Source organism: Grammomys surdaster, unplaced genomic scaffold, assembly GCF_004785775.1.
Source record: "Grammomys surdaster isolate TR1022 unplaced genomic scaffold, NIH_TR_1.0 241, whole genome shotgun sequence".
Lineage (NCBI taxonomy): Eukaryota > Metazoa > Chordata > Mammalia > Rodentia > Muridae > Grammomys > Grammomys surdaster.
Window position 1 is genome coordinate 4,210,718 of NW_021604686.1, and position 18,835 is coordinate 4,229,552.

General features: G+C 36.3%; 1 protein-coding gene across 7 annotated transcripts in view; it reads left to right on the forward strand.

Annotated features, from left to right (window-relative positions):
* The window catches only part of Myo9a (myosin IXA), a 188,361-nt gene that overhangs the window by 85,422 nt on the left and 84,104 nt on the right, over positions 1 to 18,835 (forward strand). For all 7 annotated transcript variants that reach the window (XM_028774384.1, XM_028774386.1, XM_028774390.1 and 4 more), the window contains 4 exons: positions 2,552 to 2,693; positions 6,093 to 6,288; positions 9,387 to 9,506; positions 15,688 to 15,763. In XM_028774384.1, the coding sequence (XP_028630217.1) occupies positions 2,552 to 2,693; positions 6,093 to 6,288; positions 9,387 to 9,506; positions 15,688 to 15,763 (534 nt within the window). The remainder of the gene's footprint in view (positions 1 to 2,551; positions 2,694 to 6,092; positions 6,289 to 9,386; positions 9,507 to 15,687; positions 15,764 to 18,835) is intronic.

Below are 18,835 nucleotides of genomic sequence, written 5' to 3' on the forward strand. Positions count from 1 at the left end.
ACACGAGAGAGAGAGAGAGAGAGAGAGAGAGAGAGAGAGAGAGAGAGAGCGAGAGAGAGAGAGAGCCCATTTACTTCAACTTTTTAATAAACTTTAAAGAGTTTAGTAAACTTTTTTTTTTTTTTTTTTTTTTTCGAGACAGGGTTTCTGTGTACAGCCCTGGCTGTCCTGGAACTCACTCTGTAGACCAGGCTGGCCTTGAACTCAGAAATCTGCCTGCCTCTGCCTCTCAAGTGCTGGGATTAAAGGCGTGCACCACCACTGCCCCATCATGTTAAGGTTAAGAATTGGTATTTAGTATTTTCATAACCATGTCATAATATTACTCATTACTTAGCTAACATTAAATTGTTTTCTGAAAGATTCTTCTTTTTCTATCTGTTAGATCTTCTATTCAAAACTCCTAATAATTAGTCATTTCCATCACTGATAAAAATACCCGAGGAAAGACTGAGTCCTAGTTTAAAAGGCTTCATTCTACTTTCTTGGTTCAGTTGTCTTTGGTTTGAGGAAGTATTGTATAAGAAGAGATTCAGGGTTGAAGGTGGGTCCTAGTGACCTTCTTCTTTCAATGAGGCCACACCTCCTAATTGTCTGTCTAATTATGAATTCAGTATCACCTTGTCATCCTGCTGCATTGAGGACTAAGTTTTAAATACACAAGTCTTCAGGAAACATTTCATGTACAAATCATAACTCTTTGTCCCTGGTTCCCAAAGGCTCAGGTCTAGCTCATAATGCAAATTATTTAGTCTACCTCCCAGAATCTCTACAGTTTTAATAGTTCGAGCTTTATCTTATTTTGCTCTTGAAGGCAACTTTTAATTGTGACCTCTTATAAAATTAAAGATACAAGTTGTATGCATTTAATATCTAGTGGTAAGGACAAGCACTGGATCACCATTCCTATTCAGCAGGGAGGGATGGGACTATAGAAAGGAGAGTCCAGGCCAAGCTAAAACTGGAACCCACTAGGGCAACATTAAATTTGAACATCTATACATTATCACCCAAGTCACGTGGTGGTATAATCGGAATTCTCATGTGCTCTACCTTTATAGCTTTGAAATCTCCTGCTTTCTTGGCAACTTCCTGAGGCTGGTTGCCTATGGCATTCCTTGGAGATCTTTCATGTTTCTGGCATCTCCAGATTTCTGGAATCTCCATTGCAGCTTGTGTTCACTCATAGCCCTCTTCTGGGTTTCTGACTCTGTACAGTCTCCTTAACCTTCTTCTGGTAGAATCTCTCACAATTTCACAACTCATTTTTATGTTTGCAAACCCTTCATAACCTGGGTGACACTAAAAGCTGCATTTGGTGCAAACTTTCCTGTTAGGGCCTGCTTCTCCTTGGCTGTAGTACTTGGACAGCAGTCAGGGGCAAATGACTCTTCGGGAACTAGTTTTGTTTGTAGGAGGCCCTGTTTGAAGAAGGCACTATGAGCTCTTCTACACGTGTTAAGACTTAAGTGTCCTGGAAGCTGACCAGTTCCTGCAGTACCCTCTTATCATGTAATCCACTTGGTGCTAACGATTGCTTTGTTTTAACTTGAAATGTGATCTTTTTTGCCTGAATTACAAGTTTGTAAAATCTATCTGATCTGATTTTTTTGTTGTTGTTGTTGCTGATCCTCACTGTGAGTATGAGAAAAAGTAGGCAACAGTATCCGTGAAAACCATGAATTCATGTTTTGTAATGCCCTCCCAGATAAGTTAACCTATGGTCTTTAAACTCAGCTTTATAGAAAGTTTCTGGGCATGAACAAAACATAGATGAGTTCTTTTTCCAGAATGTATGAAAAATTATCAAACCCAGTTTCCAGTAGCGGTCCTCATTTCCATGGGAAACTTTATTCAACATTCTGACTTTGTGAGTTCCACTAAAATCTCCAAGTAATCCTGTTTTCAGCATTCTAGCACAGTAATTGATGTAGATAAGAAAATTATTTCTTATTCATGTGTGAGAAAATAAGAAACAAAAAATGAGTGTGAGCATCTCATGTTAAAAAAAAATAGTCAAGGCAATAAAAAAAATGAGTGTGTACTTCAAGCATCTATTGAAGAACCAAAGATTATTTCCTTTTTGAAAGATAATTGACCTCAAAGGATATGTATGGTTTTGGTTTTTATTTTCCTTTGGGCTGTATAGTATTGCTGAACAGTGTAACTTTTAATACCCAGTGACTTGGGCTCATTTCTCAGGCTAAGTGTAAAGTGTGGCTCCTCGTCTATGAAGTGGGAACCTGAGTTCTTAGCTCGTTACAAGAGTCTAATAGTACTTGGGTGTGGTGGCACATGCCTTTAATCCCAGCATTCAGGAGGCCGAGTTCATGGCCAGCCTGCTCTACAGTCCAAGTTCCAGGCTACCCAAAGCTACATAGTAAGTCTCATTCCTATCCCTCTCAGCTCCCGTCCCTGCCAAAAAAAAAAAGAATCTTACTAGATACTGTAGGTAAAAACTCTTCATTAACTGTATAGTATAATGTACTTTAATATTACGCTTTATAAAAGACTACATCTTTCTCATAATTTGTTACCTCTTTCAATTCAGCTTTCCACAGGCTACAAATCAAACGTTACTTGACAAGTTTAAACATCAACATGAAGAGAATTCTTACATTGAATTTCCAGCTGTGATGGAGCCTGCTTTTATCATAAAACATTATGCTGGAAAAGTAAAATATGGAGTAAAGGTCAGTAAATTTCTTATTGAATATGGCTTTAGGGCAGAAATATGTATTTTAAAATATAGAACACTTTTATCTTTGACAGTTCTATGCATGTAAACATTGTTTCCTGATCATAGCTACACCCCTCACTCTTCCTCCAGGTGTATCATCACTATTTCTGGCATGCTACTTTTTTTGTAGTTTTTGGAGGCTCTAGATCTGTAGCCGTTGGAGACATTTTGTAATCATAGAACTAGAATTGAGATCTATTTTTCAGTATATTACCATTTAGATAATGTTTCTACTGGTTTCCTTCTGTAGATAAATCTATTAGGCCATTTTAGTGAACTTTTAAAATCTAGAACAGATAGTATCTGTGTGTCTCAAACTCATTGTTCATCCTCATAATTCACTTGTTTTCCTTTAATGATACTCATTACAGTCTTTTAGAAGCTTCTGTTCTGAGCACCATTAGTTAGTTGTGAGCTTTCATTCTTTCTAGGTATATTAATATTAATTCTTGCATATATTGTATTTAACTGCGAAGATGGTTAACTCCTAAATCTTTTTTTTTAATTGGATATTTTATTTATTTACAATACAGATGTAACTCTTAAATCTTTGGAAGCTTAAACTTGCCACTTATGATACTTAGTTTTCTTTTAATGCAGTAATGAAATAATATAAAAAGTCAATGACTTACTGATTTTTGTTTTCTTTTCTGTTTTTGAGACAGTTTTATGTAGCTTAGAGAGTCTCAGATTTTCTGTGTAGCAGAGGGTGTCCTTGAACTCCTAATTCTCCTGCCTCTCATCGTAAGTGGCTAGGATTACAGAGGTGTGTCACCGTGTCTAGTTGTGGTAGAAATCTTAATTAATTATTTAACCATTTACTGATTCATTTTTTAAAGAATTATTTATTAAATCCTATATGTCATTTCCCTGTTCAGTATTTGTGATTATACAGTGATAAGCTAGACAGACAGATTTGTAAGAGTATGTGTATATATATGTATATATCATATGCATATCATATATTTCTATCTATGTACTATAAATTTTTCCATGAGCTAAAGTAAGGAAGTAATTACCTTTTAATTTGTAGATTTACAAGGATTTTTCTAAAATACTTTTAATTAAAGAGAGGAAATAAAGTAAATGTTACACTGGTAGGTTGAGATAGTGAATTAGAGGCTATAAAGTAAGGAAGGCATGAAGTATGCTGAAATAGTGCATGAAAGGTCAGTGAGATGAGACTGTTACAGGTGAGTGACGTATTTTAGTGAATTCCGAGAGCAGACATTAGATTAAATCTTGAAGGGCTTCTAGGCCACAGTAAAGGACCTTAGGTGAAAACACCTGAGGTTTTAGTGGAATTCAGGGGTCCCTGTACAACCCATACTTGTTGGAGCAGTTAACAGTCCTGTGTCAGCCTTCTGAGTGCTTCAGTTGCAGGTGTTACCACCAACTTCACTACTGGAGTGTAGGTTTTTGTTGAAATTGTTATAGGAACTGTGAAACTATTACAGCAGATTTGTGTTTTTAAGGCCAGCAGAGAGGGCAAGACTAGATTCTTAGAATTTATTGATTCTCCCTCTTTACCTCCCTCCCCTTTTAAATTGAGGTGAAGTATTAAATTGAACCATAGAGTAGCAGTAGAAATGGGAAAGATTTTACATAAGGTATAGTGTGGAGATCTCCATATACTTTATGGATGTTATAAATGAATATTTTATAGTGGGAAGTAATTGAATCTATTTGAGGTACCATATCTGAGATGGAATACATAGGTAAGAAGCAGATTTTAGATATAATTTATAAAGTAAAACAAAGCAAAAATTTTGAGCCTGTTAGATGATGTAGTTTCTTTTCTAGTGTGATAGTAAAACACCATGTTCAAGACAGAAAGTAAGAGTCCATCAGGATAGGGTATGGCAGCAGGTATGGTGGCTGGAGGAGAAGCTGAGGTGCTTACATCTTGAATTGCAAGCACAAAGCAGCAAATTGGAAGAAGAAATGGTGTAAGTCTTTAAACTCACAACCTGACCACATTGGCATACTTCAGCAAGAGCACACTCTTGAACCCCCCAAACAGCATCACCAAGTGGGAACCAAGTATGCAAATGCCCAAGATTTATAGAGACCTTTATAATATAGTACACACACGTGTTTCTCTGATGTTTCTGTATGTTATTGAGTAGACTGAAACTAAAAGATGATTAAAAGGTGAAAATATATACTCATGAAAGAAACTAGACAAATGCTAGAGATATTACTGGAGATAAAAAGGGGTATTTCACAACGAGAAACGTGTCCAGTTGATACAATGTTAATCAAAAGTTATTTATACCCAGTAACTTTGATTCCGATTATAACAGAAAGAGAGCACAAATAGCTGTCGTGTTGAGACTGTAGCTGTGGTAGAGTGCTCATCTACTGTGTGTGATGCTCGTTAAGTGTAATTGCTAGCACTGCAAAAGCTATAGCTAAATAAAAGTGGCTGGAGACAAATCTGTTGAGCTACAGGGCACACACACAAAATATCAAACAGAAAAATCAGGTAGCACTTTTAAAACAGTAACTTAGGCAGTTACTACGTATTTAAATGTTAAGCAAAATTCTTCCAATTAGTTGATGAATCAATCCAGAGAAAAATACAACTAAAACTAATTAATATATATATATATATATATATATTTTCAACTGAATAGTTAGGACTTCAGTATTTTAAAGTTTGTAGAATCTAGTTAAATCCTTTAAGACAAATGCTTGACAAGAAATTAGGATGAAAAGTATATCAGGTTCCATCTCAAGAAACTTGTAAAAGTGCACATTTAACCCAACTGAATGAGAAGGACATGATAACAATCAGATGTCAACACAATAAAAAGAACCATAAAGAAATCAAAAGAGCTTCTGGGAATGGTGGCACGTTCCTTTAATTCCAGTACTGCCCAAGGCAGAGGGAGTGGGATCTGTGTAAATTTAAGGCCAACATAATCTACATAATGGGTTCTAGGACTAGCCAGGACTACATAGTGGTATCCTGTCTCAATACAAAAGGAATACTGCCAAAATTGAAACAAAATCAACAAAGTCTAATGTGTTAGTTCCATTTTAATATATAACGATATAAACAAAGCATAGTAGAAAGTAGCTGATAACAGAAAACTATAAATTATAGGTATCAAAAATAACAAAGGTACTTCATTCTTCTGTACCACTCTTTGTTTGTGCAGGGTCAGATATTTATAACATACTAACTGGCTAGTATTCAGTTCTTTTCCATCTCTAATTCTTTTATCATTGAAGGAGAAAATAAAACCAAGCTCTATAATCTCTGTTCACTCCCACTATTCAAACCTACTATCTTCTTGATTTTAATAGTCTTTTTCAGAAATACCATTTGTACTTTTTTTCATAGGATTTTCGGGAAAAAAATACAGATCATATGCGTCCAGACATTGTGGCTCTTTTGAGAAGTAGCAGGAACGCTTTTGTTTCTGGGATGACTGGCATTGATCCTGTAGCTGTTTTCCGATGGGCAGTTCTCCGAGCATTTTTCAGAGCTGTAGTTGCTTTCAGGGAAGCTGGGAAAAGACACATTCAAAGAAAAAGTGGTAAGCCATTCTTGCTAGTATTTTGTTTTGTTCTGTTTATTTGCCATACTCTGTAATCATGTTTCATAGATGATAAATCACATACGCCTTTAAGTGATTAAATGTATGTTTCTGTATGTATGTAAGCATATGTTGCTATATTTTCATTAATAGGTATTGATAGGAATAATGAGTATCTTAGTTAGGGTTACTGTTGTGTGATGGAACAACCATGACCAAGGCTGGTCATAAAGGGGAGGATTTATTTGGGGGCTTGTTTACAGTTTTGGAGGGCTAGTCCGTGTCCAGTATGGTGTAGGCAAGCACGGTGCTTGGAGCAGTGTCTGAGTGCTCACATCTGATCTGAAAGGTTCAAACCTCAAAAGCCCAGGCCCAGTGAGTGACACCTCTTGCAAGAAGGTCAGACTTACAAATTCTTCTCAAACAATCTCACCAACTGTAGATCAAGAATTCAAATATATGAACGTACATCATTAAAATCATCACATACATAAGGCATGTAGTAGTTATGAACAAAAATGCAAGCTAGTAATCAAATAGTGATTCAGAATTGGACTTTAATGTTTTCTTCATTTTGTCCACCTGTATGTTTTTTTTTTCTACAAATTCAATCATAATTTAATGTGAAAAGGCAAATTAGGAAACAAAAAACATTGGGGTCAGGCAGTGTAATATGGTTGAGTCTCCTGCCCCAGTCACCTTATCTAGTGACTAATTTTGTAAGTAAGAGCACTTTTTCTTTTTCTATTAAAGGATGATCTGTTCGCTTCTTAACCTGATAACTCGGTTTATTGAGTTTTTAGTTTGAATTTTATAAATGATTTTTTTTGGGTATTTCTTCTTTCTTTAAGCCATGAGACACTCTATTTTCTATTGTTCATGAAGCCAAGTTCATAGACACATGTGGCTATTTGAATGTGTATAGTTAGAATCTTCTAATTTATATGTACTTGAGACATGCCTTTCAGTAGGAGTATATGAGTGCTTCCTTGTTCTTCTGTGGTTCCAAACTAACTTGTGTATCGTAGGAATACACAAACCTTCAAAGTCAGCTTTTAAACTTCAGTTCTGATTTTTCACCTGGGAGGTAGAGTCAGTCAGACTGTTCAACTTCCAGGCCAGTTTAGTCTACATAATGAGTTCCAGGACAGCCAGGGTTATTTAGAAGAGACTTTGTCTCAAAGACAAAGCAAAACAACCCAACAACAAAAGCAAAAAATAGTCCTAGGGAATCCTAAGTGATTTGATTATTAGTAGACTTTCCCACTAACTTAGTCATTGTTATAGTGCTGTGAAGAGACACCATGACCACAACAGCTCTTAAAAAGGAAACCCTTTCATTGGAGTTAGCTTCAGAGGTTTAAGTTCATTGTTGTCATGGCTGAAATTGTGGCAGTAAGCAGGCAGACATAGTGCTGGGAAGGGCAGGAACAGAAACCCTGGGCCTATCTTGAGCATTTGAAACTGCAAAGCTTTCCCCGCCCCCCAGTGATGTGCTTCCTCTAACAAGGCCACGTGTACTCCTACAAGGCTACACCTCCTCAACCCTGTCAAGTAGCCCTATTCTCTAATGACCAAGCATTCAAAACCTATGAACCTATGGGGACTATTCCTATTCAAACTACCACACCTCCATAGGAAATATGAAAGGGAGTTCTTGTGGTTGAAATGGTTAAGATGATAGTAATGGCCTGGAGAGGTGACTCAGCAGTTACATAAGTGCACTTGCTGCTTTTCCAGAGGACCTGAGTTCAGTTCCCAGCATCCTTGTTAGGTGGCTCACAACCACTGGCAACTCCAGCTCTAGGGGGATCAAATGTCCTCTACTGGATAGAGTTGCACTTAAGTGTGCACATACACACAGAATATAGATACATACACATAAATACAGTTTTAAAAAAGGATAATAGAAACATTAGGGAAGAAATAAAGAGCACCATTGTAGTTAACTACACAAAGATGGAATAAACATAATTTTTTACATTTTTTAGCACTCCAATTTGAGAGACAGCTGCTTAAAGTAATAACTAATTCTATGGGGATGGTCATACTGTTTAAACAATATAATTTGTTTGATAGTAACAGTGTAAAGGAAGTGATATGGGCCACTTTTTGAGCAATTGGAATTGTTTTTTAACTTAGACTAGATATAAATTACTATGTTAATTATATTTTTCACTTGTAATTTATGACATTGAGACCCATTCCTAATTAATTGTACAATAAAGTGCACTAATGGAGCTTCAGTTCATTACGTGTCACTTGATTTGTTCCTAGATTATACACTTGTCATTGTTAGAAGCAAAATTGTTAAATGTTGCCATTCCTCTCTAACTCTGAGAGAATGGCACTCAAGAATTCATCTCTCTTGAAATATGGAAACTCTACCTTCTGCCTTAAATCAATTTCTTGCTGATATTTATGGTATTGACATTGCCTTTCCCCCACGCCTTACTGCTCCAATGGCTCACTTGGCTAGCACTCAATGAGTGCTTTGGTCTTTACTCTTGTCTCTTCTCTTTCCTGCTAGTAATTCACTTTATCTCCTCATACAGTGATGAGGTATGGGTTCTCCAGCTGTTTTTCAGATTTATAAGTGTAGGGTGCTGCTCGGGACCCCCATTTTTGGTGTGCTACTATTTACTTTTATCACACACTCAGCAGACACTGACAAGACAATTGTGCCTGATTGCCAGATTTGTAAAAGACAGTACATTTTTTCGTAATTGTTTGGGTATAATTTCTCTCAGATTCTATGAATATTGCCAACTATATGCTAAAGATATTTCAGAAAGGAATAATTTTCTAAAAACAACCAGATGATACTACTTGTTTGAATGTTCCTTATACTTTAACCTAGAAATTTTAATATAGCATTAACTTAGAATACTTTGATTAATAAAATAGACATTTGGAATAGTTGAGAAGAATATTTGTTTCTTCCTATTACTTGTTAGTTGGAGAGAATCATTCATATTATTTAATATTTTAAAATATATCAAGATAGTTGTCATCATTGTATTTCATTCTCTTATTGCTTTGAGCTTATATAATGTCTTTTTCTTTTTTCCATTTTTTATTTTGTTGTGCTTCTTAAGGACATGATGATACAACACCGTGTGGGATTTTGAAAAGTATGGATAGTTTTAGCTTTCTCCAACACCCAGTTCATCAGAGGAGCTTAGAGATTCTACAGAGGTGCAAGGAAGAGAAGTACAGTAAGGCTTCAAGTCCTCTTAACCCTGTGTTGTCACATCCATTTGGAAATGGAAATCAAGAGCATTCATGAGGGTAGCGTGGAGAGCACATAGGAACATGCCTTTCACGGTCTTTTACACAGACTCTTTGGCTTTCTCTTGAAATTGCTGATACACCTGTTCTTTAATGTCGGTGATTTTGACTGTCCTGTTTGCTATGCACCACATTGTTGGTTATCTAGGCCAGCGTCACTGAATTGGTTTCTAATTTTGTCTTGGAAGTATCTGATTAATTGCATAAATATATGCAGTAATTTTTCTCTTGTTTTTTGAAAGTTTTAGTGAAATGTAATTCAAATAAAATAAGAGAACAATTTGGTAAGTCTTACATATATAGAAACTCATGAAATTAACAAAGTGATTATGATATTCAACACTTCCCAAAGCTTCCTCATATCTGGCTAAAGTTTGTACTTACTTATGTTTGATTCTTACATCAGCAATGTTATAATTGTGAATTTCTAGAGGATTCATTTAAGTTGACTTTAACCCTTGACTCAGACTTTCTATGTCTGATATAAGAGAACTCACCACATCAGAATTTCAGCATAAAGAATAACATTCCAAATATATATCTGTTTATTGTTTAAAATTGATATAAAAGATGCACTTGGTCTCCATTTCTTCCTTGACTTTTCGTAAGTCTGTATGAAGTAGGTTCTTTGGTCTTCTGTGTGGTTACACATACTCCTATTGTGATAAAAAATGAGTTTTTCAGAAAATTAAGTCATTTGTTTATAGTGGGACAAATTTAATCAAGATCTGCATTGTGCATTTAATAAATTGCCACGCATTTAGGTTACTACTTTTATTAGAGTTTTAGAGTTGAAACTCCATAATATTTTACTTAATAAAAAAGCAATTTAAGTGGAAGTACTTAAAAATAAATGCGATGAGTTCTTTTTCACTCTATTGGTATAAGAAAATGTATAATGTGTGTGTGTGTTTCCTTGTAGGAAAAATAAAGGTAAGTCATTTTAAAAAGATGTCTTTAGAATTTATTCATAATTATTGAAATTATTTGTAAAGATACATAGTCTTCATTCTGATTGTTCATTTCTCAGTCTTTCAAAAACAGTCTACAGATCTTTTGAGAACAGCTTAAATGAACGTAAATCTAAAGTAGTTGTATGTAGTTCCTTTGCTTTTGGTTCTTTTTGATTGAGCCCGGACCATATTGTAGTTTGTGTCTGATTGCAGCATAGGCTGCATGAAGACGTTATACATGGGCGATTCCAAGGATATTAGTGTTGTAATTTATTTTACATACATACATACACACACACACACACACACATATATACACACACACACACACACGTACATATGTATGTATATATATATATGTATTCCATTTTCTACTGCAGATATATTCAGGTGCAGCTTTAAAGCTTTACAGTATTTTGTTACTACTGTTATACAATCATGGCCCACCACATGTGTAGAATGCATCTGAAGTGCTTAAAAATATATAGCTTTAAATTATTTTCATAGTTTCTTTTTATTTAGGTGTGTGTGTGTGTGCATGTTATATATACAGGTGCTTTTGGAAGCCAGAGAGGGTGTCAGATTCCTTGAATCTGGAGTTGTAGGGCATTTGTGAACTGTCTGATGTGGGTGCTGGAAATTGAACTCAGGTTATCCTGAAGAGCAGTTAAGTGCTCTTAACCACTGAGCCATCTCTTTAGTCCTTAAATTTTTACATTAAGAAAAAATGTGGTACCACCACTCTGGAAATCAACCTGGAGGTTCCTCAGAAAATTGGAAATAGATCTACCTGAAGACCCAAGTATGTCACTCTTTGGCATATACCTAAAAGATGCCCCACCATACCACAGGGGCATGTACTCTACTATGTTTATAGTGGCCTTATTTGCGATAGCCTGAACCTGGAAAAAACCCAGATGTCCCACAAAGAAAGAATGGATTCAAAAAATGTGGTTCATTTATACAATGGAATACTACTCAGCTATTAAGAACAAGGACATTATGAGTTTTGCAGGCAAATGGATGGAACTAGAAAATATCATCCTGAGATACCATCCTGAGTGAGGTAACTCAGACCCAAAAGGACGCACGTGGTATATACTCACTAATAGGTGGATATTAGCCAAAAAAGTACCGAATACCTAGGTAATCCACAGAACTCAATAAGGTTAACAAGCAAATGGGTCGAAGTGAGTATGCTTTAATCCCACTAGGAAGGGAGAAGAAAGGAATCACTGAGGCAGAGAGGAGGAGGGACCTGGGTGAGGCAGGGGGCAGGAGAGAAGCCCCGAGGGCAAGCAGAATAAATGGAAATATGCAAACTTAGAGGGTGGGAGATGGGGGGGACCCTCAAAAAATGTAATAAAATAATGATTAAAGTTTTCACATTAAGGATCTAGGAAAAACAACATGTTAGACCTTTAAAAAGGAAAAGGAAGTACATGTTGAGAGCTAAAAATCATTGGTATGAAAAGCAAATAACATTCTGCAATATGTTTTTTATACTGTTACTTTAAATGAGGCATCATACTAAGATGAGTGTATAGCATAACAACACGCACTCCAAGGCTAGGAACGAAGAAGAGGCTGGAGTCCCAGAACCACCTTTCTGTTTGCACTATTAATATATACTATGTATATGTATCCACATACATATGACCAGCCCAACTATTTTTAAAAATTCTACTACCATTACAGAGCTAAACTTGTAATGCATTGACCTTAGGGGGACAGTGGTGATCCAAAACATGTTAACAGTCAAGTTCACTCACTTTGTTAACATTGTGTAAAAGAAAAAGCATGTGATCATCTCAGTAGATAAAGAAAAACTTGCCATAATTCTTTTAAAACTTGCCCACTAAGTGCCCCCAGTTTCTAAAGCTTTGCATGAAAAATCTTAGAGCAGACTTTCTCCAAATACTTAGAATCAAGGTAAAAATATTTGATATACACTTGGATACAACAACAAAGAGATAGAAAAGGAATTAAAGTGAGTAATTAGTTAATCTGAGTATTAAAATGGTAAAAATCTGAAAGAAATGTTTTGGAATTAAAATGTGAACTCAACAATCATGTAGGGCACCTAATATGTACACAAAATTTATTTTTAGCCCTAAATAAATGAAGTTTATAAATGCCCTTGAGGCAGCCAGTCTTCTTTCATATTTTACAAGAGTGGGTCTGTGTGTCACTCTAATATTAGAAAAGATTACCATTCCCATCTTTGGTATGCCTTTATTTGGTAGCTTTTACATCTCTGTCAAAGAAGCCACAGTCTATGTTGTGAGCAGCTCCATTCAGTGTTCCAGCAGAGCCTTCAACCAATAGGTAATAAGGAACTGGGTTTCTTCAGCAACTTGTCTGAAGGACCGGAGAGTGAATCGTCCTTATACTAGTCCCACGAGGACTGCAGTTTTGCTTGGCAGTTGGAGTACAACCTAATTAGAGACCATGACTTAGAACAACCTAATAAGCAACTCCTAATTCTCAGTCTTTTGGAAACTTGTATAGATGAGCCTGGTAGCAGACTTAAAATCTCATCTTCCTGTGGAGAGTGGCCCAGTGGTAGGGCTCTTGAATAGTGTACGCAAAGCCCTGGATTTAATACATGGTCTTGCAAAAAGGAAGAGAAATGGAAGGAAGGGAACAGAGGAGGGAAGGAAATCTGCGAACCAAATAAGAAGTACAGAAATGGATTCATGTAAACATAGTACGGTGCTGAGATAGCTCAGTGGAATAAAGGATGAGCTCAACAAATGAATAGTATTGAACACCTTGGCATTTATTTGTTAAAAGAGAACTCTCTTGCCATGAAGAGTTAACCTTGAAATGAGTCATGCTGATTTAAGGATCAAAGCCATTAAATTCGTAAGAAAACTTAAGAAAAAAAAAGCAGGCAAAGATTTAGGATATATAATCATCAACTAAAAGTAGAGGAAAGTGATGTTAAAGTTCCTCAAATTGAAAACTTAATGCTTTTCAAATCATATTAAGAGAACAATGGTTGGCTGTAAGTATCTGTATCTGTCCCAGTCAGCTGCTGGATAGAACCTCCCAGAGGACAGCCATGCTAGGCTCCTGTCTGCAGGCACAGCACAGCACCAGTAATACTGTTAGGGTTTGATGCCCGCCTGTGGGATGGATCCCAAGTTGGGCTGGTCACTGGACAGCCTTTCCTTCAGTCTCCGCTCCATTTTTGTCCCTGCATTTCTTTTAGATAGGAACAATTCTGGATCAGAAATTTTGAAGGTGGATTGGTGACCCCATCCTTCATTGGGAGTTCTGTCAATGTGCTGGAGGTGGTGTCTTCAGGTTCCTTCTTAGCACTGCTGGGACATTTAAGCTAAGGTTACCCCCATTGTGTCCTGGGAGCCTCTCACATCCCAGTCTCTGGAACTTTCTAGAGGTTCCCCCCACCCCGCCCCCAGAGGCTGCATATTTCCATTTATTCTCCTGGCCCTCTGGGCATCTCTCCTGTTTCTACCCCCATACCTGATCCTGTCCCCCTAACCCCCCTGTTCACCCAGGTCCCTCCCTTCCTCTGCCTCCCTAATTATTTTGTTCCCCTTTCTAAGTATGATTGAAGCATTCTCATTCTTCTTGTTAAACTTTTTACAGTTTGTGGGTTATATCATGGGTATTCTATTCTTTTGGCTAATATCCACTTATCAGTGAGTATATACATTTTCCTTTTTGGGTCTGGGTTACCTTACTCAGGATGATAACCCCTGTGGAAGTGTTAGGGGAAGGATTGAAGGAGCTGAAGGGAAGGGGATGGCAACAAACATTATCAACTAACCAGGACCCCTGGGAGCTCCCAGAGACTAAGCCAACAACCAAAGAGCATACATGAACTGGTACGGCCTGGTCCAAGACCCCTGGAACATATGTAGCAGAGGACTACCTTGTCTGGTCTCAGTTGAAGAGGATGTGCCTAATCCTGTAGAGACTTGTGGCCCCAGGGAAGAGGATGCCCAGGGAGGGATAGGGGAGAGGAAGGTGCCCTCTCAGAGGCAAACAGGAGGGGGAATGGGATGAAGAATTCCAGGAAAGGGGACCAGGTGGGAGGGCAACATCTAGAATATAAATAAATAAATAAATAAATAAATAAATAAATAAATAAAATAAAATAAGTAATAATGAATAATATGTACATAGAAAAAAAAGGGAACAAACACCATACCACAGCCTGGGAAACAACATCTTTAATGGTTTATTATTCCGATACCCAAAGTATACTTAGAAGCAAAATATAATACAAAGATTTATACCTGTAGATTAATTTAAGGAACATTAGTTTCTTGAAAATATATTTTCTAGTCATGATCATGGATATCATTTCATTGATTTGACCCTTGATTTCTTTTAGTGATGTTTTATAATTTTCAATATAGACATCTTTACTTATTCTGTTAAGTTTACATTATTTTGATTTTATGAATGGAATTAGTAGTCTTTGATCATTTACTACATTTGTATAGAGTTGATTTCTACATGTCAATTTAATTTCTTGTATTTTTGCTAAATGTATTAGCTATAAAAAGACTTCTGTAGATTCTCTGTAGGATTTTCTCTGTATGATTGTGTCATTTTTCATAAAGGTCTTCTGTAAAGATACATGGTTTCTTCCTTTCCTATGGATCTTAAATGTTTTATGTGTATATATACATTATGAAATTAATGACCTTATATTTACTGATCCTGTGGGAAAATTCTGTTTTTAAATATTCTTTTTTAAGTATTTTAAATATCCATAAGGAAAATACACTCTTTGGTTTTCAGTCTTTATTTGTAAGATAAAATATCTCTAAAGTATATGCTACATATCAGCAATGTGTTTGTTGCAAAAAGGGATGCAAAGGGATTATGTTAGTCATGTTTTGAGTAAGTGAATTTTATATATATTGAGTTTTTAGCCTGTTTACTTTTGTATTTCTTAATGTCAATGCTTAAATGAAATAAATAAGAATTTTCTGTTGAATTTCCTATTTGGCTTCATTTAATCAAGTTCTGGTGATAGTTATAGAACTTTTCTTAGTATCTGACATTTATCAAATGTTTAAAACTTAGTTTATTAATTCTTTAGAAATTTTTTCTTTAGTATTGAAAGTGCACTAATTTGTTTACATTTTCTACTCTTTTTTTCTTTTGCTAGGTATAACCCGAAAAAACCCAAGAACACCTCTTTCTGATCTTCAAGGCATGAACACTCTAAATGAAAAAAATCAACAGTAAGTTTGGTATATGTTTATTAGTCAATATGAAATGAATAACTATCTTATATTTTTGGATATTGCTATATAGCCTGGTAGCCTGTGATTTTCCTGCCCTAGGCCGAGTGCCAGGATTATAGGTATATGCCACCACACTCAGATTTATGTTTTTGTATATTTGTGAGAATGTGTTGTGGGCATGTTTGCGTGGGTAAGGGTGACTGTATCATGGCACATCTGTGATGCTCAGAAGACAACCTTGGATGTCAGTCCTTTGTTTTACCTTTTCTGAGGTGGTTGGATCTCTTTGTTGTTCACTACTGTATACATCAGGCTACCTGGCTCACAGGTTTCTGGAGACTGTCCTGTCTTTGCCTTGTGTCTTAGCATAGGAGTACTGGGTTTGTAGATGTGTTATGGCATCGAGCTTTTACATTAGTTGTGGGGTTCTTTCTCAGATCGTCAGGCTTATGCACCAAGTGTGCAAAGCACTGAGTTGTCTCCTGTTCACAGATTTTGTTTTACAATTTAATTTATTTTCTTTGTCTTTGTTGAGGTTGGGAAATGTACATATGTGTTTGAATATGAGAGAAAAGGGCTGGAGAGAGGGCTCAGGGGTTAAGAGCACTGACTGCTCTTCCAGAGGTCCTGAGTTTAATCCCCAGCAACCACATGATGGCTCACAACCATCTAAAATGGGATCCAGTGTCCTCAGAGCAACAGTGTACTCATATACATAACATAAATAAATAAATCTTTAAAAAAATGAGAGAAAAACTTGGAGGACCAATTTCTCTCCTTCACCCATGCAGGACCCAGATGTCAAACTAATATGAGTCTTGACAGCAAGTGCCTTTTTCTCTGGGCTATCTTTCTCTTCCCACGCTGGGATTTCTATTCTGTTTGCTTCTTGGTTTGTTTGAGACAGTGTATCATATAGTATAGTCTGTCTTAGAGCTTGCTATGTAACCAGAGATGATCTTGAATTTCTGATCCTCCAACTCTATAAAGTGTTGGGAGTATAGACCTGAATCACCCCACACTAGAGTTTGACAGTTTTTCATGTCTTTGACTTGTGTATTTGCGAAGACACCTTTTTCAGAGATAGTTCCTTTTTACTTGTTTTTTCCCTCTGAATAGGCCATGCTTTCTGAGTATGTTGTGTGTGTATGAGTATGATTTCTAATTTTTATTTTTTGATTAGTATGCAGTGAGCATTTGAACATAATAATGTGGTAACTAGATATCAGGTCAGTCTTCTTTTGCACTTTTCATCTGTTCTTTGATTGGTTTGTTTTTATCTTCTTTTGCTGTTTGCTTGTTTTTTAACTGTAGACTCTTTTCTATGCCCAAGATCAGCTACAGGTATACCATTAAGAACTTCTCAGGTATTTTATGTTTCTTTTCCTTGGACACATACAGTTATTTTCTAACTTTATGCACATACATGAGTTATTGTTAGTATCTGATCTCCAAAACAGAAAAGGAGAGGATGTTGAAGGCTGGGGGTAGAAATGGTGATTACCTTTTAAGTCCTCTGAAGGCATTCAAGCTTGCAGCAGTGTAGAAGGTACAACAGCGTTCACTATGTATTTGGTTTTTTTCCTGCATGATTAAAGCATTTATCACCTCATAATTCTCTGATATATGGAGGAGAAAGTTCTTTTGGCCCATGCTGGCTATGAGCTGTTTACCTTTTTATGTAAAGGTTAAATAACTGATAAATGATCAGACTTAGTTGAGTTTTAGCAGAGAAACCTTTTCCTGGAAGTTACAAGCTATCAATCGACCTTAGATTTCCAAAATACAGTCATTTTCATTTAGCTTTGCTTTCTACATTTTTATTTATTCATGGTTGACTGTAGACTCAGAAATATTGCATAGGGAATTCTAAAAATAAAAAATTCCCCAATTTAAAATTATGTGCTATTCTTTATGTTATGAATGTTGATTCTTACCATTGTTCTATTTTATTTTATTTTATTTTTTTTATTTTTTTATTTTATTTTATTTTATTTTATTTTATTTTATTTTATTTTATTTTATTTTATTTTCAGTGTTTCAGGACAGGGTTTTCTGTGCAACCTTGGCTGTCCTGGAACTTGCTCTGTAGACCAGACTGGCCTTGGACTTACAGAGATACATCTGCCTCTGTCTACCACATTCTGGGATTAAAGGCAGGGGCCACTTACGCACTGCTCTGTTTTATTATTAATTATTGCCATTAAGTTGGCAATATTAATAATAAAATATAAAATAATAATAAAATATGGCTCATTTAGAAATGAAACATCATAAGTATTTGTCTTAGTATTCATTGTTTTGAGGAGACACCATGACCATGGCAGCTTTTATTAAAGTCCATTTTCATCATTGTAGAGGCACGGTGGTGAGCAGGCAGGAAGAAGAGAGGAAGCTTGTGAGCCTGGTTTGGGCTTTTGAAACTTCTAAGCCTACTCCTAGTGACATACTTCCACCTATGAGGCCACACCTCCTAATCCCTGTCAAGTATTGCCACTCCCCAGTGACCAAGCATTCAAATATTTGCACCTATGGGGGACATTCTTATTCAAACCACTACAGTATTTGTGTGTAAGAAGTGAATACTGACTGCGGTGGACTTGGAATATATATTCTTTGTGAAGAAAGGGGGTGACTACTGTAGTTTTATTAGAATACGTTTAGCTAGTGCAATTGTTGTCTCAAGTGAGGAGACATATCTGGTGTTTCTTGCCTGCCATGAGATGGGTAATATTATTTCACCCCATAACTTTTTTCCCACTCTAGTACCAGGGGTTGGATTTAGAACCTTGTTCATGCCAGGCCAGCAGTCTACACTCAACAGTATCCTCAGTCCCAACCCTCTTTTTGCTGTGTTTGTTTTTGGTAAGATCACACTAAATTGCTCCAGCTGATCTTTAACTCACATCAAAGTCCAGGCAGGCCTTGAACATGTGATCCTTCTGCCTTAGCCTCTTAAGTGAAATATAAGCCTTTGTCGTGAGGTCTTGGCATCACTGCGATACGTAATGAGCTGATAGTCTCGAGTTAAATGCTTTTAACTTTTTAAATTGTTGCTCAGTTAAGGCT